Genomic DNA, 13,067 nt, shown 5'->3' on the forward strand with positions numbered 1-13,067 from the left:
CCACTTCCTCCAACTTGCTGCCCATACGTGCCTGGGTGAGGGGTTATCCACTGGACCATGGACGACCTACCAGTGGCCACTCCCACTAAGAAAAGTGACTCTCCCTCAGCAGCAATCAACTGCCAGTAGCTCCCCAGCTAGAGTTGGGACATCAGGAGTCCCTTCCTTATCCATACTGGAGTTTTTAATTATCTTGATCTTATGTAGGTAACCACAGATGCTGTGGGTTCATGTATGTAACACCAATGTCATACACCCAATTTGAAAATACAAACCATATCCAAGGTGGAGAGGATATGAGCAGTGATCCTCTTCACCACTTGTGGTCATGTAAAGTGGGTAAAAACACATTAGAAGCCAGTTTGATAGTTCTTGAACAAGTTAAAAATGAATCTGCTGAAGACTCCTTTCAATCTCCTGGTATTTGTCCATGATAAAAATGTACACTCCTACAGAGATTCGAAAGTAAATGTTTACCCCTGCCTTGTGTATGATAGCTTCCGGCTAGAAGTATCTATCAACAGGCCAAAGACAAGGTCCTATATTCACACTATGGAATATTATTCAGGAATAAAAAAGAACAATTAAAGTTCTGATACTTATACTAACATGCATAAATCTCAGATAAATACACTGAAAAAAAAATAAAAGAGCATGTACAGCTATGGTGTGCTTTTTGTGTGTTAGAATTAAATCAGGGTTTCCAATATGCCAGGCACATATTTCTCTTGAGATACAGCCCAGCACTCTTCTAAAAAAGTTTAGAATTCCTTACCACAAAGCTTGGGCATCATGGATGGGCTTTAGGGTGACCGCACATCCCATACAGATGGTTGCAGACATGATGAGAAGCATTTCAGTGTCTGGAGAACTCTGTGGACATGCATTGCTCACATTCGGGCAGACTGCATTAACAGGGTCGTGATCTACAGGTGGAGCCCTGTCTGGTAATGAACATGGACTGTCTCTGGGCCCCATTGGTTTCAAACCATTTTGACGGTTGCTTTTTAGTAAATATCACTGCGTCAGTATCTCTTGGCTAAGGCCCTTCTGGTGTCGTGGGTCCCTCTAGCTCAGTCAAGGTCACCTATGCCGTGTGCTCTGCACCCGACTTTCCTCTGCCGTAACCCACACACTGTTCAGCCACATGGCTCGACACTGGCTCGGCCTCACTCTCCCTAGTTAAGAGTCCCAAGCTTTTTCTTTCACTAGTAAGGCGATATGATGAACTTGGACTCCAAGACACATGGCACGCTTTGGTCCTTCGGCTGTTATGTGGGAGACCTAAACTAAATCAGATGGAATATTCCATGTATCAGATGTGAACACTGCACACAGCACTAGGATGGTCCTATTCACCAATGCACTTGAGCTTGTGGAGTCAGATTTGCAGAACACATTAGAGAAGCAAGGTTCACGGGCTCAAACTTTGGCCTAACACTATCTGCTAAACACTCTGGTGGACATGTATGTACTAGATGCCTGCCAGAGTACCAAGATGAGAAACTTTTTGAGGACAATTGCTGACTTTCGGGGCAGTTCTTTTTGGAAGGCAAAATGGGGGTACTATGAAAAAAGAAAGCACATTAATAACTATTTGTCAACTGTATCATATTTAGTTGAAAGGAATTGAATTTGGATGGTCATTACAGTTGCAAATACTCCTTCTTAATTCTGGGCTGAATTCTTGTCTGCCTTTAACCCCATCTTGATCAGGAACTAAAGAAACGGGTGCTCCTCAGCACTATCTTCAAAGTAGGATCCATTTGCATGAAACATTGGATATGAATATGAGGGTCATCAAGATGGTTCAGCAAGTAAACGGGACTGATGCCAAGCCTGACAACTGGGCTTTAATCCCCGGAGTCCTCACGGGAGAAGAATAACTAACTCCTGTCAGTCATCTTCTGACCTGCACTCTCATGGCGTGGTATGCGTTCACCCAGGAAATAAAAATGCTACAGCTATAAGTGGACATGAGGCAACATTACTGGTTTAAACTTTTTCCATGACTCCCTTTTAAAAGACAATACCTTCAGCCAGGTAAGACAGGCTCTTCTTTAAACTGGTAACTTCACTATTTCACCTCTTCTCCAGGGATGTTTCAGTTCCTCACAGTCAAACTTGCCTCTTCCGTCTAGAATTGTTAGACTTCGTACTGTGTGCATCATTTAAAATATAGACATCTCCTCTAGTATCCTATTTTAAAACTAAACTTGTCTGTATTCTCACAACCACAGTGAATAAATTACCAAGAGTTGAGTTCTAGCTCTTAGACATCTGCACACATTGTTTTAAAACTTTCTGAAACCAGTGTTTCCTTTTTACAACAAATATCTTATAAAAGCCACATGTAATATATAAAAATGTGCCTTCTCACCAAGTTGTTTGTGTGTGTGTGTGTGTGTGTGTGTGTGTGTGTGTGTGTAAATTCCAATCAAATACTAAAGGATAGATAAGGGGCGAGGAAGTTTTAAATAAAAATGTAGTACAACATAGAAATGTTTGGGCATAAGCTTATCAGAGGATTAAGGAAATAGTAATAAACCTCCATTCACTTATAAATAAGCTACGACTTAAGGGGCATTGACTTGCTACATGGGTGAATGTAGAAACCAGCTTCTTCACATAGTCCACACTTCACATTAAGGACCACTACTTACTACTCACAGGAACTCCAGATGCAGATGCTTGCAGGGGAGCAGCTGGCACCACAAACCAAACAAGAGGCATGGCTGTCAGAGGTAGTTATGGTAAAGTTCCAGACAAAATAGCATCGCTTCTTCTCTTGGTGAGCAACAAAGCTTCATCCCTTGAAAATTTGGTGTGCAACAAAATGATCCTGTATTTGTCGTCTGAGTGTGAAGTGGATCTGATTCTAGGCTAAAGCTTCACAGGTTAATCTACAAGAATGCATATTTGAAACTCACTCAAGACAGAACAATTCTTCATTGTAGGGAGTTGCTATCTAATTACAGGATTTCTAATATCCTTGGCCTCTGCCCATTAAATTCCAGGAGCTCTCAATTACTGTTGACAACCAGAAAATGCTCCCGAAATGTCCGAAATGCCCAGTGGTGGCAGTGCCACTCTGTTGACAGCCAAGCCCCTGCATCATCTACTCCCCTCACCCCCTCATCCCAGTCTGTCACCTCAGCTTTAGTTTTTGTTTTTTACTTTTATTTTTTACCCTTTCTCAGTTGAGTCTCCAAATTTCTTTCTCTATTCTTAATCTTCTCTGTTGAAAACTCATTGTTCTCATGATCCTGCTGTTCCCTACCGATCTTCTGTGGCTCCCAGCACTGTAGGATAAACCAACCAACCACTCGGAGGTCAGCCATATTTAATTTCATGCTGGAAAGGAGCATGGTTTGAGCCAGGGTCTGATGCAGCTTAGGCTGGCCTCAAACTTGCAATGTAGTTCAGGATGACCTTGAAAGAGACATCCCTGCTTCTACTTTCCAACAGTTGGAATTACAGGCATGTCCCCACATCTGGCTTGATCCACCCTATTTCAAATTGGATCTGTACATCTCTCTTTTATGCCTGCTGCACCCTTCCTCACATAGCATCCAGAACTGAACATTCCAACTCTTTTGAGCAAACTCTTACTAATATTTCAAAGTGCAAGCTAGGCATCATGACCTAGTAAAACCTGCCATCAGATGCACTCTAGCCTGAGCTTTGCACCATTGTGTTCTGATGGTCTGCTCTCCCATAGGACTGAGTTAAGTGAGGGTCAGGATTTTTATCCTAAGGATCACACAAGTGGCAGGCAAAAGGTGAGGTCTTGAAGAATTTGTTGAATTAATGTTGAGTGATTACGTTCGCTTTCTGAAAATCTGTGTGTATGACATAATTGTTTTTATTTGCTTCCTAGTACTTTCTCATCCATGAAGAAAAATGGATTATCAATTTATTCATTCACTCCAGTCTGCCACAGTCTTTAGCCTGTTCTTTAATATGTATTCAATTCTCAGTGAACATGGAGACATCATTATTGTATTTTTATTTTATTTTAATAGCCCAATTCTACTTTTTAATGACTAGTTAGATAAATCTGTGAACTATTCTCTTCTTTGACCCATTCTCTAGCTTATATTTTACTTAAGTTGGGTTGTTTCCAAAACAGAGGCCATATTTCATTCTTCCTAAAACAATTCAGAATCAGCTCACAAGAATATTCTTTTTAATTGTGAATAATTTATATTTTTTAAATTTAAGATTCGTGTAAATAAGTTTTGCCTGCATGTATGTCTGTGTACTATAAGCCAGTTGTGTCCTTGGAGGCCAGAAGAGGGTGTTTGATCCCCTGGGACTAGAGTTACAGCTGCTCTGTGGGTTCTGGGGATTGAACCTGAGTCCTTTGGAAGAGCAGCCAGTGCTCTTCATCACTGAGATATCTCTCCATCACCCATGAATAATTTTTAAAAATTATTCTTCTGCCCTCTCTCTCTTGTTCTTCTTTCTTCACTTTGTGTATGCAGGTGGCAGTTACTGTTTTAAGTGCTAGTTAATGAATCTGTAACAGATTTGCTTGGTATTTGATACTTGACTTTGTTGAATATTTTTCAGACTCGAGAGTGTTCTCTTCATCAATTCCTTTGCTAATTTTAGGCAAAGACCAAAATTAACTAGTTTTGAAGAATCTTGGTGATTGTCTCTGTTGGACCTCCTGGCTTCTTTCTGCTAATTGTCTCTCTCCCTCTCTCTCTCTCTCTCTCTCTCTCTCTCTCTCTCTCTCTCTCTCTCTCTCTCTCTCTCACACACACACACACACACACACACACACAAATGCCCTTCAGTCCCAAGACTTAGTAGCAATAATTCAATAATATCTCTTTTAGTGACTTTCCTTTGGGTCATTAGAAGAAAAATGATTTCTGTAGAAATAATCTTCTATATAAATGTTAGTGTAGGGCTATTTTACTGGAGGCTACAAAATGACCTTCGGAAGTACATTAAATTGACTTTGCAGGGGCATTCAGATCTTTCCTTCATTCCTCTTTGGAAGACGTGCTCTGAAATCCTCTGTCCTGCTTCAGAGCATGTAAATAGCATTATGCACAAAATTTTTTTTCAAGCTGTCAAGAGTAAAGTAAGTATGATAATTTAGTATAATTAAATGCCTAAGACAATCAAAATAGAACTGATCCTGGTAAGTTGTTCTCACTTGCAGGAAACTTCTTTTAAAGTAGTTATCCATGTTGCAATAATGCTGTTGAAAATCTGTAGTATAAGCCAGTCATGGCAGCACATGTTTGCAAATCAAGAACTTGGGATGCAGAGGCAGGAGGATAAGGCCAGTGTGGTTTACACGGGGCTTCTGGCAGCCAGGGTTTCACAGTAAGATTTTTGTCTCTAAAAGCCAAAACCAAAGTTATAGCATAAGAGTCCACAATATGCAATATTTTACAATCTTAAGGAAGAAGGCAAGATGGGCAGATGGCCCAGCTGGTAAACTTGTTACCTTTCTAGCAGCACATATAAATTAGCATGTGAGAATGGAGGGCTTAGAATCCCAGCACTGGGGGTGCAGAACAGTAGATTGCTGGAGTTTATTGGCCTGACAGACCAGCCTACTTGGTCACCTCCATGCCAGGGAGAGACTTTGTGATGAATGACACTTAAAGATGTCCTTTAACCTCCACATGTACACTCACACCCCTATGAATATCCATCTACACATATACGCACCCCCTTACAAAAATATCCACATGTGCATACACACAAAAGCATATATATATATATATATATATATATATATATATATATATATATATGTGTGTGTGTGTGTGTGTGTGTGTGTGTGTGTGTATGTATATGTATATATATTTATATTTGGACATAAATATATCTTTAAATGAAGAAAGATTGTAAATAATGCATGCAATATATACACATGATCCTATTCATAGAAGAAATAGAATTAAAGTATGTGCAAAGTGGGGGGCTGGAGAGATAGCTCAGTAAAGTAGTTGCAGTGTGTGGTGGCTAATATGACCAACTCAACAGGATCTAGAATTGCCTAGGAGACAAGCTTTTGAGCATATCTGTGAAGGTTTATCTAGATTTGGTTAAGTGGGGTGGGCAGACCCACCTTAACTGTGGACGGCACCATTCCATATGCTGGGGTCCTGGAGGAATATCAGGGAGAAAGTGAGCTGCACTGAGCACTTAGGGCTCTCTGCTTCTTGATCGTGAACACAATTTAATCATCTGACCTAAGCTCCTGCTGCCAAGACTCCCCAGACACACGTGGCGGCACCCTTGGACAGTCAGCAAAAGTAAATGCTCTCTTCTTTAAACGGGATCTGTTAGAGCATTTTATCACAGTAACAGGAGAAGCAACTGAGACGGGAAACTGAGGCGGTGTGAGGTCACTGCTGTAACAAACTGACTCCCATGGTCCTTAGGCCTTTGGAACTGGTTTGCAAGAAGAACGTGCAAGAGTTTGAAACTTTGGACAAGACAAGCCCTCAAATACTAAAAGCATAGCTTAATGGTGTGTTCTGGTAGGAACTTGGGAGACAAGCATGCTTAGAGAAAACAGACAGCAGAGACTCAGTTCACAAGGTTTCAAAGGGAACAAGGGCTATCAAGAACTGGGCTAGGGGCCAGTTCTTGTTACATTCTGGCCAAGAGTCTGCTGAAATTCTGCGTGTGTCCTGAGAACTTGTGTGATGGTGAATTAAAAAGTCATGAACTGATTTCTTTGACAGGAAGAATTTCAAGACAGCATATCCTTTGGCTGTGGTGTGGCTGTTGTTCAGTTCTTTGATTTGGATCTACAGTGAGATAGAGTGAGCCACAAGATTGCACCTCCAAATCAAAGGATTTTAAACAGTGCTGGGATTCTTAAAGACTATACAGGCTTTGGAAGTTGGACCAAATCCCTTTTGCATTATGGGATATCCATAAGCCTGCAGAGCTGTGCTGAAGAAGCTTCTAGCTTAAAAGTAATGTGTTTGGGTGTCAAGTTGACAAAAGGTAGAGATGTGATGGTTACTATTGTCATCTTGACTGGGTGTAGAATCACCAATGAGACAAGGTTTTGCGCCGCCTGGGAGGGATCATCTAGATTAGGGTAATTAAAGTGGGAAGACCCAACTGAACTGTGGACAACACCACAGTATTCATCGTTTAACTGAAATTAAACTTCACTCTGTGTCTTGTCTTTCATTTGTTAAATGTAGCAACTCTACTTTATGGAGACCTTTTCTCAACCTGTGCTACTATCATTAACATGGTTATAGAAATAAATCATGCCGGGCGGTGGTGGTGCACGCCTTTAATCCCAGCACTCGGGAGGCAGAGCCAGGCAGATCTCTGTGAGTTTGAGGCCAGCCTGGGCTACCAAGTGAGTTCCAGGAAAAGGCACAAAGCTACACAGAGAAACCCTGTCTAGGAAAAAAAAAAAAAAAAAGAAAGAAATCATAATAGATACCCGGAAGGAGAATAATTAAGGAGAGCATAATAACAACATTTGATTTGCCTAAGTGTATCTCAATTCTCATGGACATCCTTTGAATTTTACTTGTGGTTCCAGTAGAACCACACGTAGCAGAAACACACAGAAGCCACACAGCATGTAAGTGCAGGAGTTGCAAAAGAATTTGTTTCTGGTTCTAGCTAGCTGCTAACTGCAGAGGAAAAGTTGAAAGACACTCAGGTGTACTGCTTACCTGGCCACCTACAGGCATGCCTGACCTTTGACACTGCATGGTGACACCATCATCTCTGAAGCTCACATGAGAGAACCACATAACTGGGTTACAAAACAAAAATCTGTTTTAAGTAAGTTTGTAGTGTGTGTGTGTGTGTGTGTGTGTGTGTGTGTGTGTGTGTGTGTGTAGGATGCATTCATAGCCACCTTTGGCTGCAGGCTGAATACATCCTAAAAGACTGGGACTTTGCATAAGTCTTCTGATCTGTTCTAGAGGTGGATGTAAAGACACGAGAAGCAGGCAGACCTGAGGCTGGTTTCATCTCCATCTTCCCTTTGACAACGTCCTATACTTTACTTTTATGCCAGCTTCCTCATCCGTAAAACTGGAGTGAGAAGATTTATCTTGGTAGTGATGTGCAGAGTAAATGGGGCAATTGTTATCAAGTGGTATGACTAGGCAAGTTGAAGACAGTCGATGCTGGGTCATATTAGCTCAAAGCTGTAGTTTTTGTTTGTTTGTTTTTAAATTTGGAAAACTGAACAGGAGGACCTAGGGCAGGACAATAGTCCTAATGCTACTGTATCTTGCCTCAGAGGTGTTTTGAGGATCAGATGAGAGTATGTGTTGTTTTTCTGAATTCTAAGGAGCTGGAGCACAAGAGCATTTGCTCTTTTGACAGAATCAGATTTAAGACCATGATAGAGGTTCAGAAAAAAATTCTTCCCATGCCATTTACTTTACTACAAAAATTAGGCAGTAAAATTGCCTTTTTCAGTGTATAGTCTTCTCAGTTCTAGCACATGTATGGTTTTATATAACCATCTCCATGATTGCCATATACAACACGACTTCAGCTTCTGAGTCTTTTTTCCCCCAAAGCTTTTCACATTTGTATTGCAAAAAACACTTTTAAAAATAAGAGAAAGGGATTTAGATAAATGTGCTGAAGATGCAAATTAATGAAACTGTCTTTTTGTGCAAATTTCTGCAGTCTCCAGGCTCTGCAGCTTTTTTTCCTGGGCCATTTTGGCTGGTGTTTGTGTAAACTCTCTTTCCGCAGAAGGAATCAGCCATAGATTCAGAACTGGACCACCACAGTAAGGATGCATGTTGTGGGAACAACCTCCAGCATCGTTAATTGGATCCCTTTTGTTTGGCTGGTGTTCATTTCCCCCAGCCATGTTTCTCCTGTCATTTTCTCTCTGAAATGAACAAGACTGGAATAACCCACACCTTTTACATTAGGGAAAATTATTTGACTGGGGATAAGAAGATAAAGAGTTTTTGAAAGAGCAATGACAGGTCGTTCGGAACTCCAGATCTCCCCGATTTAATGACATTGGTCCTATAAGCATTCCAGCTCTTTCCCTAATCCATCATCCGGCGCCTGCCAGCGCCCCCTGGGAGACAGGCTTTGGGACAAACTTCTTTCCTAGGTCAGCCCGCCCACCTCCCGCCGCGAGCGCTCCCTGCGTAAGTGACTTGTGCTGACACAACGCACCGAATCTGGTGGAGGGAGCTTTCCGGGTGACTCACGTCTTTGCTATTTGCCTTTGTTTCTGGGCTGTTTTAGCTGCCGTTTTCTTCCCTCTGGTTTTAATTTTGAGAGGAGAGAGGGGAGGAAAAAAAACCCAACCTCATAATGAATCAAGAATGAGTGTTCTTTCCACTAACCCTCCCCCACTTTAAAGTTGACTCTTCTTCACAAGTTTCATAACTACCCAAGGCGTGCGGGGGTGGCACAGGTAGGAAGGCATCAACTAACTACTCCTGAATCTGAAGTTGCCAGCCTTAACCGAGCCACGCGAGAGGAGACTTTCTGAATCTCCCTCACAACCCGGGCGTTTGCCGCGGCGGATGTAACGTGTGCAGCTCGTTCCTTTCTACTGCTGCTTTGCGTTGATGTGGGTCACGCTTAAATCCATCTCAGCACTGCCAGCGATGCCCGAAGCAGCGTGAATTCCAAGAGATCCACCAGCGGTTTTGTTTCTGTCCGAGGTAAATACGCTATGCAAAATACGGAACCACCAAAGGATGCCGGGGAGGGGGAAGAGAAAGGCAGCTCCTCTTTCCCGGGCGCGTGGCTCGTGTAACTCGGACAGGAGAATGCGCGCAGCCCCGGTCCCCTTCGTCTCCCTCCTTAAAGCCCCCACCTGGCAGCCGAGGTGGGCTGTGCGGCCGCAATCTCTCCAGCAGCCCTGGCCCTCCCCCGCCCCCCGGCTTGGTTTTTCCCAGCCGTGGAGGTTGGGCTAGGGGCTTGGGTGCTAGGGAGAGTCGGCGCCCGCCGCGGGAGCCGGGAGGGCGCGGGGAGTTGGCTTTAGAGGCGCCGGGCGCAGAGGTGAGAGGCGGGGATCCAGCAGCCAGAGCAGGAACCTGGAGGCGGGAACGGGGCTTCTTTCCACACTGGGGAGTGGACGGAGCGGGGGTCCTGGCTACCAACCCGCCCACGGTCCCATGGCCGCATTGTTGGCGGGTTCCCTCCCCCTTTCTGGTGACGCCTGGACCCTCTGGGGTGCTGGAAGGCCAGGAACTAGGAAGTTGGGAGTGGGCGACAGCTGTCTGGCTCTTCACTCCTTTCCCCCACTAATCCAAGAGGGTACAAAAAGAGATCGAAAGAGTCACGTAACCCGAAACTTTGCTCTCATCCCAACCTGGGCGGGGAGGAGAGGCAGGGGCGGGGACCCCGGAAGGCAGGTGGTCGGCGGGGGCGGTAGGAGCGGGGATCCTGGGAAGGGAGAAGTTTGCTTGCAGGACACAGCCGGCTCTGCAAGAAGTTCTAGGCGAGAGAAGAGTGGGATCCCCGCAGAAGCAAGGCGGGAGGTGGCCCTGGTACAGATGTGAGCCCGGAAGAGGCAGGCTTAGTGCTCGGGAGTGGGGACCGCGTCCCTCTGTAGGGAAGGACGCACGCGGAGGCTAGGGCCCGGTGGGGAAGGTGGGGACAACTTGGCTCGTCCTCGGGGCGCCGCGATTATCGCCGCTCCTCACACTTCTCTCCCGCCTGTCCCAGGTCGCTCATCCGATCCTGCCCTGCGAAAGGCGCCAACAAAAGAGTCGAGGAGGTGCCACTCCAGCGGCGGCGGGAGGAGGAGCGCTGAGGCCCGTGTCGCTACCGGCCGTGCGTACTCGCTGGAGGGAAGGGCGGGGAGCCGCTCCGGGAGGGGGACGCCCGGTGGCGCCGGGTAAGCCAAGTTCCGGCTTTGGTGTTCCCCCCCACCCCCTGCGCTCCCTTCGCTCCCAGGCAAGGAAAGTTTGCAGCCAACGCTTGTGGCCGGCTCGCGCCCGCGGGGCCCAGCGGGTCGAGCCTTGGGAGCGGGCGCCGTCCCAGCTCCGGGGAGCCGTGAGTAGCGATGCCTGGGGCGGGCTCCCGGGGCCCCGCCGCCGGGGACGGGCGGCTGCGGCTGGCACGGCTGGCACTGGTGCTGCTGGGTTGGGTCTCGGCGTCGGCGCCCAGCTCTTCGGTACCCTCGTCTTCCACCTCTCCGGTGGCCTTCCTGGCCTCGGGGTCTGTGCAGCCTCCGCCAGCCGAGCGATGCCCCGCGGCGTGCGAGTGCTCCGAGGCGGCGCGCACGGTCAAGTGCGTTAACCGCAACCTGATGGAGGTGCCGGCGGACCTGCCTCCCTACGTTCGCAACCTCTTCCTCACCGGCAACCAGATGACCGTGCTCCCGGCTGGCGCTTTCGCCCGGCGGCCTCCGCTCGCCGACCTGGCGGCGCTCAACCTCAGCGGCAACCACCTGAAGGAGGTGTGTGCAGGTGCCTTCGAGCATCTGCCCGGCCTGCGCCAGCTCGATCTCAGCCACAACCCTCTCACCAACCTCAGCGCCTTCGCCTTTGCAGGCAGCAACGCCAGCGTCTTGGCCCCCAGCCCCCTGGTGGAGCTGATCCTGAACCACATCGTGCCCCCTGAGGATCAGCGGCAGAACGGAAGCTTCGAGGGCATGGTGGCCTTCGAGAGCATGGTGGCAGCTGCCCTGCGCTCAGGTCTCGCGCTCCAAGGGCTGCGTCGCCTGGAGCTGGCCAGCAATCACTTCCTTTACCTGCCTCGGGACTTATTGGCCCAACTGCCGAGTCTCACGCACCTGGACCTTCGCAACAACTCTCTGGTGAGCCTGACCTATGCGTCCTTCCGCAACCTGACACATCTCGAAAGCCTCCACTTGGAGGACAATGCCCTCAAGGTCCTTCACAATTCCACGTTGGCAGAGTGGCAAGGCCTGGCTCGTGTCAGGGTGTTCCTGGACAATAATCCCTGGGTTTGCGACTGCTACATGGCTGACATGGTGGCCTGGCTTAAAGAGACAGAGGTGGTGCCCGATAAAGCCAAGCTCACCTGTGCATTCCCAGAAAAAATGAGGAATCGTGGCCTCTTGGACCTCAACACCTCCGACCTGGACTGTTACCCTCCCCTCCCCCCATCCCTGCAGACGTCCTATGTCTTCCTAGGTATTGTTTTAGCTCTGATAGGCGCTATTTTCCTCCTCGTTTTGTATTTGAACCGTAAAGGCATAAAAAAGTGGATGCATAACATCAGAGATGCCTGCAGGGATCACATGGAAGGGTATCATTACAGATATGAAATCAATGCGGACCCCAGGTTAACAAATCTCAGTTCCAATTCGGATGTCTGAGAAACTGGACTGGCCAAGGACAGCTCTGCATGAGATGTAGACTTGGGTTTGTTTGTCTGTTTTTAGTTTTTTCTCATTTTCCCCTTTACTAGGCTTGCTCCACCTTCACCCTCCACCATCAGCACCAATGACTGACTTGAAAGCAGTGAAGGGATTTTGCTTCCTTGTTATGTAAAAATTCTTCGTGTGTTAATGTCAGAACATGAACAACTGTGCATACAATGTTAATTTACCCTTTTCCTTTCGGTACTCCTTCATGCCTGCGGAGGATTTTTTTTTTTTTTTTTTTATAAAAGTTCCGGCATGGACATGGACTCTTCCTTATTAACCTAGTTCAAGGTGTAGCAAAGATAGCATTCAACGGAAGCTGCCTCAAATTTTTTGAGAAAAATAACGTTATTCATAAATATGAGTTTCATCTTCACCTATCTATATTATGGAGAAAATAATTGCATCCCCAAACTGCCTGCAGACCTTAGCAAGCTCTTACCTAGAACTTAGTGCACAAGAGCACCTGCATCCAAGAGCATGCTTACATTTTACTGTTCTGCATATTAAAAATTGCAACTTCAGATAACTTCTTTGACAAACTAAATTACTTTTTGATTGCAGTTTATAGGAAACTGTCTTCAGGGTTTTTGTTTTTTGTTTTTTGTTTTTTTATAAACTGCATTGAGATCCAACAGACCGGATTGTTAAAAAAAAAAAAAAAAATCAATAAAGAGTCTTAAAAGAAGCATGGTGTGTTCAAGTTTGGTATTTTGAAAGG

The 13,067-nt window shown here is 45.9% G+C and overlaps 1 protein-coding gene across 4 annotated transcripts; it reads left to right on the plus strand.

Moving 5' to 3' along the window:
• Positions 1-9,144: 9,144 nt before the first annotated feature.
• Tpbg (trophoblast glycoprotein) lies at positions 9,145-12,483 on the plus strand. Of its 4 annotated transcripts, none has more exons than XM_059268308.1 (2): positions 9,145-9,668; positions 10,678-12,483. In XM_059268308.1, exon 2 carries the CDS (start codon positions 11,018-11,020, stop codon positions 12,296-12,298), a length of 1,281 nt encoding a protein of 426 aa, XP_059124291.1. In that variant the 5' UTR covers positions 9,145-9,668; positions 10,678-11,017; the 3' UTR covers positions 12,299-12,483. The 4 variants fall into 4 exon arrangements, with proteins under 4 accessions (XP_059124291.1, XP_059124295.1, XP_059124292.1 ...); XM_059268312.1 differs by lacking the exon at positions 9,145-9,668 and adding an exon at positions 9,924-10,008; XM_059268309.1 differs by lacking the exon at positions 9,145-9,668 and adding an exon at positions 10,077-10,507.
• The last annotated feature ends 584 nt before the right edge of the window (positions 12,484-13,067 follow it).

This window comes from Peromyscus eremicus, chromosome 7, assembly GCF_949786415.1.
Source record: "Peromyscus eremicus chromosome 7, PerEre_H2_v1, whole genome shotgun sequence".
NCBI lineage: Eukaryota > Metazoa > Chordata > Mammalia > Rodentia > Cricetidae > Peromyscus > Peromyscus eremicus.

Bases quoted from the DNA above. Each gene is read 5' to 3' on its own strand.
- Tpbg (XM_059268308.1), top strand. From the start codon at position 11,018: ATGCCTGGGGCGGGCTCCCGGGGCCCCGCCGCCGGGGACGGGCGGCTG.